The following is a 13,111-nucleotide window of genomic DNA, read 5'->3' on the forward strand; positions in this document are numbered from 1 at the left end:
CAGTGTTTTTTACAAGCCATTCGGCGTGAAGTGGTTTTATCTTAGACAACTTAAGGTTAACCTTAACATCACGTGGAGCTTTCCTAGCACTGTTTCATTACCTCCCCTCAGTAATATGAACTATAAAAACGTCGGACAATGTCCTTGGCAACACGATTTACCGTAATATCTAGAGGCTGGAACAAGTTTGTCATGTTGGCGGGGACTAGCTCATGAACTATGTTGAGTGTTATGATTTCGTTGACTTTTTCCGCCAAGTGACCTTTGAAAACATCATATACTAGTAGAGTTTTCTGTGCCTCCGGCAGACCAAGGAGAACCTTTCCGTCGTTAACTTACGGCACAATAAAGTTCTCATAGTTGTCATATTCTGGGTAAAAAGTTCGAAATGGAAAAATTTTTGAAAAAATTTCAACGGACTTTAACTTGGACGGACATTAATTGAACGGACTTTATTTGAACGGACATTAAAATGAACGCTAGGGCCTCCAGCGTTCAAGTAATGTCCGTCCAAATAAGGTCCGATAAGGTAATCTGTAGTACAAGTAGTGAATTGTTGGGACTGATTTGTGGCGAGATAGCTTAGTGGTTATAGCATCCGAGCGTTCATCGGGAGGTCATGGGTTCAATTCCCGCTCTCGGCACATCTCACCCTTACTTTTCACGAAAACGTACTACCTTACTGCCTTAATCCAGTGAGCTGCATGATTAGACTTCTGACCCAACCCAGTTAAAGGCCTATAATTACTCATTTTTCAATGACCGATATCTCGATTTTTAATAGGATTAGACTTAGAGCGTAAAACGAATGCTTCCCGGAATCAGCACAATGAAGAGAACAAGATCCTGTTGGATTTTCAATTATTCATCTCCCACCGGTAGTCCCTACGTTAATAGGTTAACTACAACGGCCAGCACAATTTTCTTCAGACAAATAGATATTGAGTTTCCTTCCCGACCTTCGATTGCTACAAAAATTGGTAAGCTTACTCATAGACTTACAAGGAAAGTGTCCGAAAAATTTAAAGCATATCCAACCATCAGAAATTATGTTACAGCTAAAATCAGCGTATTTTGCCCCATTTTGATCACTATATCAACTCCGATATCCACCAAACTTTTCGGACAGTTGCGAAAGCCCTATTGGAAGGTCTTCGCCAATTTTCAGAATTATCTTATACAAGGAATCGAAGATATATCCAAATAATACGACAAAAATCAACGAATTTACTCAAATTACGCGACTTTTACAGCTATTTTTGCTCCAAAAGCCGCGCAGAATCAAATATGGCACCTAGGCGAAACTCACTAATCTTTCCAAAAAGGTATAACAAATTTGGTATTGTGAAAATTCTCACAGTCTCTAGAAAACAGTGGTACAAAAATTTTAAAATCCGAGCAAGTTTATTTTTATCGTGCACCCCCTAATGATAGCCATGTGTCTACGCGTACTATTACTGCGTGGACTGTCGCAAACCGACATATACAGAAGTTATGTGAATTGGTTCTTCACAACCGAACTGATCCATAACTCTTGTCATCCAATCCTCAGCTTTAAACATAATACTGTCGATCTCCGTGTCGTCCACAGCTGCCATGATGCAAGGCTAAGCCACAAGGTGAAAGGCACAATATCTCACCGTTAAACAAAGCGAGATAAGAAAGCAGATAAGAGAGCAAATTAAACAAACGTATGCTATTAGTGTAGGGCTGAACTGAAAAACGTATGCTATTAGTGTAGGGCTGAACTGAATGCTATTAGTGTAGGGCTGAACTGTATGCTATTAGTGTAGGGCTGAACTGTATGCTATTAGTGTAGGGCTGAACTGAATATAAAAAGATGCTGTTCTTTAGGTGCATTATTGTGGTTCAGGTAAAATCGGTAAACTGGCTGGAGTGGGTTCGTAGTTTCCCAGCATAGCTATAGCTCAATAAAACTTTGAAGTGCCCAATGTCACTTCCTCTGTCTGTCTGCATGAAAGATGTCAATCTTCACTTGGATTTTTATGACATACGTTTTACACTATTGTGTCGTTTTATTTTTGTTGGCCTTGTTAAGGAAGCCCAACAAAGTACATTGGTAAAATAACTATTTTGTCTTTGCACTTATGAGAATTAACTTACCATCTTTTATATGCCTTTAACCTATGATAAATAGCACTGCCATTAACATCTCTGTTATTGAATTTATGGAACATAGCCAAACCAAACCAATCCACAGAATGATTAAATCCCATATCCTTGCATATCAAATCTGCGATATGGTCTGTGATGCTCGAGACGGCGACTGTAATGATATCTGTTGTCATAACTGCGTCACGTGAAGAACAACAATATAACATTTTGATTGTTTGTATTTCTTACTCCCACTTGAACAACTGGAAAAGCAGAATAAAAATGATTGTTAATTTATTCGTTGATTTTTGTAACCAGTTTTGTAACATGAGTGGTCTCTAGAACTCGGGCACAAATTACAAACTCAATTACTAATTTTAATATATTATGGTATATCTCCAGGTAGAAGGTAGTAGTCGCAACTATTTCTTGCATCCATTGTAGTACCTTTAATTTATAAATAATTGTATAATTAATATATTATAATAAGTCAAGAAAATACCTCTGTGGATGTTCTAGCGACAACAATTCCAACAGTGGCGTCACTAGGAAGTCCATTCCATCTGTATAATTCAAATTGAACTCTCTCTGTAAAAAACACGTTTTCAAGCTTGTCGTTAAAGTTCACGGCTTCAGTTTATAATTATATCATACTGGGGGCAAAAGTGGCATACTTTGCTGTCTTAATTTTGGCCTTACTCTACTATATCTGTTTGCCTCATATATTTATATAATATCTTATTCAAACTTGCACATTTGTACTAAGCCATAAACTCACAAAGCCATGTCATCATAATCATAAAATTGTTCAAAATCATATGATACGGACCAATTCATAATAATTGTAATTAATTTCAACTAGTATAATTAACTATGAATATGTCTTACCTGTTTCTTTAGTTCGATTAAGTAACCAATACGTTAGAATGAAAGCAAGTAGATTCATTGAACTGGAATGAAAGGAATTAGTATTAGTAAACTATTGTCTTTATATCCTGATATTAGACTGTATTGACTATTGAGTAATGAATTTGAGAAAAGTATAAACTTTAATTACCTTTTATAAAGTTACAAAGTTGCTGCTCCGTTGCGAGTGAGAACTGAGACATAACAGACCGTTATAACCAATTAAAGTTTAAACTGTTGGACTGGAGTATACTGACAGATGACCTTGGTTTTTGTGAACCAACTGAACGCTGAAAAAATCTTGAAGAAAATGTTCTGCAACAAGCAGGCTTGTCCGCCGTGGCTAAATGGATCGGCGGCGGCGTTTCACTAAAATTACACCGGCGGCGGCGGCGTACGCCGGCGTGAGCCGTGAAATCAAGGCCAACTAAATTGAGGTCTATGAAATATGAATATGATCATGTACTTAATTTGGGTAATTTAGACTTAACTTCAACAAATGATGTTGGTTACTGCAAAGATCCAGTATCAACCAATCAGTGCAGTAGTAGAAATTGGCACGTGACGGTGTCGGGTGTCACAGGCAATGCAGCACACAAACGTAACATGGATCAAAGTTCGGGCAGTCAACTCACTCAACTGTCAGCAATGTAATGCTCCTCTAGTTAGCTCCTCTACTTATACTGCAGCAGCGATGTGTTATTTTAGAAAATAGCAATGTTGCTAAATATAAAATACGATAGAGTTATCTAGCTGTGTCTCTGAACTTATTTGTTAACTATCACTTTTATCGGTTACATTGTCCAAACTGCAGAGTTGAAAAATACGTGAGATAATTTTTTAAATACGCCGTATTTTGCGTATTTTTGCTTAGAAATAAAATACGTCAAAAATACGTTAAAATACGTTTTTCTTGAAATTTATTTCAAAGACTAAAGTTATGTCATTCGTTTGCATTTTTTTCAGACACATTTCTATTTAACTTCGCTTCAACGCTTTAATGCTTTGGTATAGCACGTGCCCAGTACTCTGAAGTCATATGCGAGGTGAAAAACGACAGAGCTACGCGAGTTTTGATAAAATCGTAAATTTATATAAAGCAATAGTACTTATTACTTTATTGGAGCTATCAATGGTACAATAACACTTATTACGTATTTTATTCAACGAAAATAAAATACGCCGTATTTAACGTATTTTTGATATTTTATAAAATTCGTAAAATACGTATTTTTCAACTCTGGTCCAAAGAAGACGTCAAATTGTCTACCTTTTTGAATAGAGCTCCTATTTGACATGTCAGGGTCTTTGTAACTTGACAATAGTTGGTGCCACTATTCACTAAGTCTTGACGTTCCGATTTGTAAATTTTCGTGTGTTGCAAATTTTAGCTCCCCCCTAAATTGCGGCTCTCAATATAATTAGAGAGAGTGGTCTTGGAGAGAGCGACCTTTTCATAAAGTGTTAGACTTTCTGAGTAGTAGTCCCTTATTCCTTGGATGGAAACGATATAACAGCATACAAGCAAGGAAGCATAGCCGACATAAAAATGGCCCCACTACAACTTCACTTACAGACAGAGCGAAATCTGGTCACGTAAAGATCACTAAGTCCGCTCACGGTTTGGTGTCCCATTCTTTAAATCCTTCTACTATTTCTTTAATTGTGCTAAAGTTGTATTATGACTTACTTGTGTCTTCACCTCTATTTTTATCCACACTCTACCATTCCCCTCAATTCTTTTTTTCTCTACAGCTGGTAACCCCTGCTCTTAACTTCTAAATCTAATTCTAATTTAGCTTTCAGTTTTTAGATACTTTTTTCTCACAATGTTCGCTGTTCGCTGTAGTCGTCAGAGTCTTGTTTCCCACGCCTGTGCACGTCCTTAGTGTCACATTTTCGTGCACTACTTTGACGAGTTCTGCTACTCAATTCACGCGGACGTCTCCTCAGAGGTTTAAGGCGTTGGTGCCTTATCCTCTTATCCTGTCTAGTGTTTGCCACACTCATAGAGCCTGGCAAACTCTAATCACAGGTTAGTCTGGCAGTGGCTCACACTCTGTTGATATCTCTTCTCATTATTGGAACATAAAATCGATCAAGGCAAAGATTAATATCATGTTTCTATTAACACTGCCATTTCTGAACTTATTACCTTAACTTGAATAGCAGTTCGTCAGGTATGTTTTGAGGAGTTCCGTAAGCTAAGGAATTAGGCTCAGCTTTAAGAAAGTAACCTACATAACACAGTGCCGACTACCACTTGATTCGTTATGTAGCTTTTGTTCTCTGGAATCTTTTGTTTTTCTTCACAAAGTTCCCACTAGAAGCACCCTTCTTATGACATGAGCCTAATGAACAATAAATAGCCATTGGCCCTGGTCAATGGTAAGTTATATGATATTCCAATGAATCAAAAAAAGAAAAAGCTGAACTAATTAAGAATTTCTAAGATTTGTGATTACAACCTCGAGCAGGGTATCCTTATTAACAAATCCGTTTACAAGGCCTGGTAGTGCCGATTCCTAAAACTTTAAAAGATAGGTCATTGCACTTCTGCAGTTTAATTCCGATGTAGGGTAAGGACCATGGTTAACCTGAAGGGTGATTACATTAGGGCCAGGGTAGTTCCACAGCTCAGTATAATGAGCTGTATTAAGAATCATAAAACAAAATCGGCGCCAGACAATTTTACTGTTAATAAAGGGCAATTGCTAATTGGCTGTGTTAGATGATAAGACCCTTATATTTACCATGGTGTAAATTAGACGAAACAGAAGATAAGAAGCTCGTTCGAAATGTAGCACCTACTTTGGCTAATCCACGGCTAACGATCACATTCAATTTATACACATCCTTTTTCGTCGGCTAAATCTTTCCTTGTTAATCGAATTACCCCTCAACCCCTGAGAATTTTTCACGTGGTTTGTTTCTATTCTCACAGGGCTAAATCTTGGAACCATCCCAACCACTGCCATAAGTGGGATTTTCAGTCAGTTATGTTAGATCAGATAAAGTACTTGTTGACACCCAAGCGGTTAGCATTAATCGTGGGTGGTTGTGCGGCTGCTGTTGTTTTGATTGTTGTCATAGCAGTCGTTTCAAGGAGTAAGTGTTTTAAATTGTTTTTAACTTAAATCTTTAAATTAATTAACTAAATAATTTCCGTGTTATCGTTATTATATTTTTGTTTTGGAGCAACTTATTCGATTTAAAAAAGCAAATCGCGAATGCAATAATCTTACGTGAAAAATAACAATTCCACCTGCATTTCAGAAAGTGGCCCAGAAAAGGATGAGGCAGTGCCAGTACCTGTAGTGGACAAGATTGTGGCTCATATCAACAATGAAAATATCCGAGAGAATATCAAGTAAGAGTTGACACACACGATAAAGAGATAACAACAGTTATATTTGGTTATCTGACTAATCAAAAGATCAATATTGTAACTACTCGAAACATGATTTTGAGAAACCCGCTACTTTACTATCAATTAAATTAACATCACTAATTATCTTTATCAACCATCATGTAATTAACACAGGCTTAACGTAATCAACATAGAAAGCAATTTAACATTTAATTGAGTAATTTAACATTTAATTGAGTAATTTAACATTTAATTGAGTAATTAAACATTTTGTCAGGTATTTCGCCGCCGAACCACACCCGGCTGGAGGAAAAAGGAACTTGGAACTTGGAGCAGAGGTGTTGAGACGATGGAAGAGCTATGGGTTTGACAAAGTTTTCAATAATGACTACGAGGTCTTATTGTCCCTTCCTACCGAAGAGAGGTTAATTAATTAAAAGTATGATAAAGTTTCGGTAGAACACAGTAACTGTTGGTTTGGTTGTTTTTCAGAAATGTTTAATTTACCAAAAATAATCATAAAATAGATTGGCTTTATCATAACAATTATAAATGTTACTATTGAACTCCAAACGTTTTCAGCTACATCAAATACAGCGGAATTGTACAGTACAAACCTAAAAACAATGAAGACAGCAATATCATACCACCGTTCAATGCATTTTCTAAAAATGCAAAAGTATCAGGGAAAGCTGTGTACGTCAATTATGGTAGAGTTGAAGATTTAGAGGAACTTGTTAAGTTAAAAGTGGATCTAGTCGGAAAAATTGCTCTCTGCAGATATGGAAAGATATTTAGGGGAAGCAAGGTCAGTATAATAAAAGCATGATATTTATATAATATGTTATATTTTATATAATACAGTAGTATAGGTAGTATAAGGGCGACGGTCGTGCTTGCCAGCACTGTGATGGGTGTATAAATAGATATGAACCCTTTTTAAAGCAAAAAATAGTGTTGCAGAATTATGTAACGAACAGTACTGGAGTAACATGTAATAATGATTGATATGAACTAACAAATAAGTGACTGGATAACACGAACATGGTGTTGTCATATGATAAAACTGTAAGACTGAAGTTTAAAAGTTGTGAGTGATATTGTTGTTCTAAAGCAACGCTAAAATTTTGAGTTATAATTTGGTTGTGTTACTAGATCTTGACCGGGGTCTGTCTCTATCGTAGTAGTTCCATTATGATGTCTGGTAGAATTCCTTCATTATTTGTCGACATCTCATCTCCATCCAATGATACTATCTAAAGATGACTCAGATTACAGTTGTGTTCTATACCGAGTACGAGTACTCATTAAACTTGATTTTTAAAGGAAATACATGACGGAGGCATAGGGCCAGGGGCACACCTCACCATTCTTTTGATCTCTTGTAAGCTAGTAGAAACTAAAAATTGTGACGATCCTTAGTAGAAACTGTGATTTGCTGGCCCCGATTTATCGCAAGCCCTGATTTACAACGGCCAATTCTTTTCACAAAATATATGACAGTGAAAGGTTCAAGGTCTTGGATCAAGCAAAATTGAACTTTCCTGAAGAATACTGTTGAATCATGGTCTAACGTTATGAATGTTGGAGCTCAATGAACTGTCCATGGATAACAGTAATGTAAATATCCCGTACTATATATATACCATGTTGCCCGCTTTGATTGTAGTTATATTACTAAATAATTAACACAATTTAAAGTAAATAATCTCTATTTTCAGGCGCAAAATGCCTTCGACAAAGGTATGATAGGCATGATTCTCTACAGCGATCCTTCAGACTCTGGATCAGATAGAGGCGATGTAAGTTTATAGTATATGTAGTATATAATGTAGTAGTATAATGGTAACGATGTAAGTTCTCTAAAATACAATATGAGGAAACATTGAAAAGTATATTGAATGCAGTGTCTCCAAGTATCGATATATCAGTTTGCAAAGCATACATTGAACCCTTTTCGACAGTGACAGAGTAAATCTTACTAGGTTTACCCAGACGGTATGTGTCACTTAACCCATTGACAGAGTAAATCTCACTAGGTTTACCCAGACGGTATGTGTCACTTAACCCATTGACAGAGTAAATCTCACTAGGTTTACCCAGACGGTATGTGGCTTCCAGACACGGGAGTACAAAGGGGTAATGTCAAGTCTATCAAGGGAGACATTTCAACCTTCATGTTCCCATCATACGGTTCGTTTTAGAGTTAGTTTTTAGTTTTGTTTGCTCTTATTTCCTTTCTTCTGATAGTGATATATAGCTTTAGATCAGTTGGCCATCTGGTGATAATATCTTACTTTGAAATACATCGAACTACCAAATATAAACCTGAATGTTTCAGAGGGTGGGTATCATTCGAGCGAAGAGGAGTTAGCTAAAATTGCTCCAAAGATTCCAGTCATTCCTATTCCTTACAATGATATCAAGCCAATCCATGCCCTGATTGAAGCAGATAGCCCATCTACTCCAGAAGGATGGGGTAACTACAAAATAGGACCATCAAATGGGGAGATTGAACTGAATGTCAAAACAAATGACACTCTTGCTCTCTGTAGAAATATAATAGGAGTCATCGATGGAGCGGTGGAACCCGACCGGTATGTTCTTGTGGGAGTACACAGAGACGCATGGATTCATGGAGCAGTAGATCCTGTAAGTGGGATGTCTACAATCCTCGAAATTTCTAGAGCATTTGGGGAGCAACTGAAGACAGGATGGCGGCCAAGAAGGACAATTATATTTGCAAGTTGGGATGCTGAGGAACCAGGAATTATGGGCTCATATGAATTTGCTGAAGACTTCATGACAGGTCTAAAGCATAAGGCAGTAGCATATATCAACATGGATTCTGCTGCAGGTGGCACACAAATGATTAGAATGAAATCGACACCAAACCTCATCAGTCTTCTCTATGATGCCGCAAAAAAGACAGATTCACCTAAGGCGCCATATAAGACCATGTATGATTTCTGGATAGGCACAGAAAAGGAATACAATGACATTGATTACCACCTACCCCCAGTACAGCTGATTGGATCTGGCAGTGACTATACTGCTTTCCTCAATGAAATAGGAGTATCATGTATTGATTTTGCATACAAGAGTAACTATGGCACATACCCTGTGTATCACACCCAATATGATACATACAAATGGCTCAGCACCTTTGGGGATACAGATTTTACTTACCATAAGTATTTAGGAGACATGGCTGCAAGGACAATTTTTTCTCTAGCCAATGATGAGATATTGCCCTTTTCGTCTGTGGACTATGCAAAGAAAATTCAAGAGTTAACATTATCTCTAATCGGAAAAAACACAGATAAATTAGCCCTCAATTTTACTGGTATGAAGATTCTGGCACAAGAATTTGTTGATGCTGCAAAAGAATTCCAGGATCACGTTGCCAGTTACTCTAACACAACTGATGAAAGTGGTTTAAAGCTCAGAAACATCAATGACAAACTGATGCTGATGGACAGACAATTCATTCACGAGCAAGGACTGCCTGGCCGACCTTCATTCAGGCATCTTATATTCGCTCCAAGCTCTACAGATACTTATGCTGGATCTGCTTTTCCGGGGATAGGAGATGAGATGAAGAAGGGGAAAAAAGGATCAACGCAAAAGCAAATAGGACTGGTAACAACTAAACTAGAAGCTGTTACAAGATCAATTGACTCTGAAGTGAGCTTCCTTTAAATCTAATGTTTCTGTTACAAGATCAATTGACTCTGAAGTGAACTTCCTTTAAATCTAATGTTTCTGTTACAAGATCAATTGAATCTGGAGTGAGCTTCCTTTAAATCTAATGTTTCTGTTACAAGATCAATTGACTTTGAAGTGTGCTTCCTTTAAATCTAATGTTTCTGTTACAAGATCAATTGACTCTGAAGTGTGCTTCCTTTAAATCTAATGTTTCTGTTGCAAGATCAATTGACTCTGGAGTGAGCTTCCTTTAAATCTAATGTTTCTGTTACAAGATCAATTAACTCTGAAGTGAGCTTCCTTTAAATCTAATGTTTCTGTTACAAGATCAATTGACTCTGAAGTGAGCTTCCTTTAAATTTAATGTTTCTGTTACAAGACCAATTAACTCTGAAGTGAGCTTCCTTTAAATTTAATGTTTCTGTTAAAAGATCAATTGACTCTGAAGTGAGCTTCCTTTAAATCTAATGTTTCTGTTGCAAGATCAATTGACTCTGAAGTGAGCTTCCTTTAAATCTAATGTTTCTGTTACAAGATCAATTGACTCTGAAGTGTGCTTCCTTTAAATCTAATGTTTCTGTTGCAAGATCAATTGACTCTGGAGTGAGCTTCCTTTAAATCTAATGTTTCTGTTACAAGATCAATTAACTCTGAAGTGAGCTTCCTTTAAATCTAATGTTTATATTACAAGATCAATTGACTCTGGAGTGAGCTTCCTTTAAATCTAATGTTTCTGTTACAAGATCAATTGACTCTGAAGTGAGCTTCCTTTAAATTTAATGTTTCTGTTACAAGATCAATTGACTCTGAAGTGAGCTTCCTTTAAATTTAATGTTTCTGTTACAAGATCAATTGACTCTGAAGTGAGCTTCCTTTAAATCTAATGTTTCTGTTACAAGATCAATTGACTCTGAAGTGAGCTTCCTTTAAATCTAATGTTTCTGTTACAAGATCAATTGACTCTGAAGTGAGCTTCCTTTAAATCTAATGTTTCTGTTGCAAGATCAATTGACTCTGAAGTGAGCTTCCTTTAAATCTAATGTTTCTGTTGCAAGATCAATTGACTCTGAAGTGAGCTTCCTTTAAATCTAATGTTTCTGTTACAAGATCAATTGACTCTGAAGTGAGCTTCCTTTAAATCTAATGTTTCTGTTGCAAGATCAATTTACTCTGAAGTGAGCTTCCTTTAAATCTAATGTTTCTGTTGCAAGATCAATTGACTCTGAAGTGAGCTTCTTTTAAATCTGATGTTTCTGTTACAAGATTAATTGACTCTGAAGTGAGCTTCCTTTAAATCTAACGTTTCTGTTACAAGATCAATTGACTCTGAAGTGAGCTTCCTTTAAATTTAATGTTTCTGTTACAAGATCAATTGACTCTGAAGTGAGCTTCCTTTAAATCTAATGTTTCTGTTGCAAGATCAATTGACTCTGAAGTGAGCTTCCTTTAAATCTAATGTTTCTGTTGCAAGATCAATTGACTCTGAAGTGAGCTTCCTTTAAATCTGATGTTTCTGTTACAAGATTAATTGACTCTGAAGTGAGCTTCCTTTAAATCTACTGTTTTTGTTGCAAGATCAATTGACTCTGAAGTGAGCTTCCTTTAAATCTGATGTTTCTGTTACAAGATTAATTGACTCTGAAGTGAGCTTCCTTTAAATCTACTGTTTTTTTTGCAAGATCAATTGACTCTGAAGTGAGCTTCCTTTAAATCGAATGTTTCTGTTACAAGATCAATTAACTCTGATGTGAGCTTCCTTTAAATCTAATGTTTCTGTTACAAGATCAATTGACTCTGAAGTGAGCTTCCTTTAAATCTAATGTTTCTGTTACAAGACCAATTAACTCTGAAGTGAGCTTCCTTTAAATTTAATGTTTCTGTTACAAGATCAATTGACTCTGAAGTGAGCTTCCTTTAAATTTAATGTTTCTGTTACAAGATCAATTGACTCTGAAGTGAGCTTCCTTTAAATCTAATGTTTCTCTTACAAGATCAATTGACTCTGAAGTGTGCTTCCTTTAAATCTAATGTTTCTGTTGCAAGATCAATTGACTCTGGAGTGAGCTTCCTTTAAATCTAATGTTTCTGTTACAAGATCAATTAACTCTGAAGTGAGCTTCCTTTAAATCTAATGTTTCTATTACAAGATCAATTGACTCTGGAGTGAGCTTCCTTTAAATCTAATGTTTCTGTTACAAGATCAATTGACTCTGAAGTGAGCTTCCTTTAAATTTAATGTTTCTGTTACAAGATCAATTGACTCTGAAGTGAGCTTCCTTTAAATTTAATGTTTCTGTTACAAGATCAATTGACTCTGAAGTGAGCTTCCTTTAAATCTAATGTTTCTGTTACAAGATCAATTGACTCTGAAGTGAGCTTCCTTTAAATCTAATGTTTCTGTTACAAGATCAATTGACTCTGAAGTGAGCTTCCTTTAAATCTAATGTTTCTGTTGCAAGATCAATTGACTCTGAAGTGAGCTTCCTTTAAATCTAATGTTTCTGTTGCAAGATCAATTGACTCTGAAGTGAGCTTCCTTTAAATCTAATGTTTCTGTTACAAGATCAATTGACTCTGAAGTGAGCTTCCTTTAAATCTAATGTTTCTGTTGCAAGATCAATTTACTCTGAAGTGAGCTTCCTTTAAATCTAATGTTTCTGTTGCAAGATCAATTGACTCTGAAGTGAGCTTCCTTTAAATCTGATGTTTCTGTTACAAGATTAATTGACTCTGAAGTGAGCTTCCTTTAAATCTAACGTTTCTGTTACAAGATCAATTGACTCTGAAGTGAGCTTCCTTTAAATTTAATGTTTCTGTTACAAGATCAATTGACTCTGAAGTGAGCTTCCTTTAAATCTAATGTTTCTGTTGCAAGATCAATTGACTCTGAAGTGAGCTACCTTTAAATCTAATGTTTCTGTTGCAAGATCAATTGACTCTGAAGTGAGCTTCCTTTAAATCTGATGTTTCTGTTACAAGATTAATTGACTCTGAAGTGAGCTTCCTTTAAAT

At 36.2% G+C, this 13,111-nt stretch overlaps 1 protein-coding gene and 1 non-coding gene across 2 annotated transcripts; both read left to right on the forward strand.

Moving 5' to 3' along the window:
* The first annotated feature begins 571 nt into the window (after positions 1 to 571).
* Positions 572 to 644, forward strand: Trnan-guu (transfer RNA asparagine (anticodon GUU)). Its single transcript has one exon. It is a non-coding gene; the product is annotated as a tRNA-Asn (tRNA).
* Positions 645 to 5,969: 5,325 nt separating this feature from the next.
* LOC134814980 (putative N-acetylated-alpha-linked acidic dipeptidase) lies at positions 5,970 to 11,167 on the forward strand. Its single transcript, XM_063823374.1, has 7 exons — positions 5,970 to 6,129; positions 6,298 to 6,391; positions 6,669 to 6,815; positions 6,974 to 7,199; positions 8,113 to 8,193; positions 8,485 to 8,584; positions 8,733 to 11,167. Exons 1-7 carry the CDS (start codon positions 6,021 to 6,023, stop codon positions 10,091 to 10,093), a joined length of 2,118 nt encoding a protein of 705 aa, XP_063679444.1. The 5' UTR covers positions 5,970 to 6,020; the 3' UTR covers positions 10,094 to 11,167.
* The last annotated feature ends 1,944 nt before the right edge of the window (positions 11,168 to 13,111 follow it).

The sequence above is a fragment of the Bolinopsis microptera genome, chromosome 5 (genome assembly GCF_026151205.1).
Source record: "Bolinopsis microptera isolate Bmic1 chromosome 5, MBARI_Bmic_1.0, whole genome shotgun sequence".
Classification (NCBI taxonomy): Eukaryota; Metazoa; Ctenophora; class Tentaculata; order Lobata; family Bolinopsidae; genus Bolinopsis; species Bolinopsis microptera.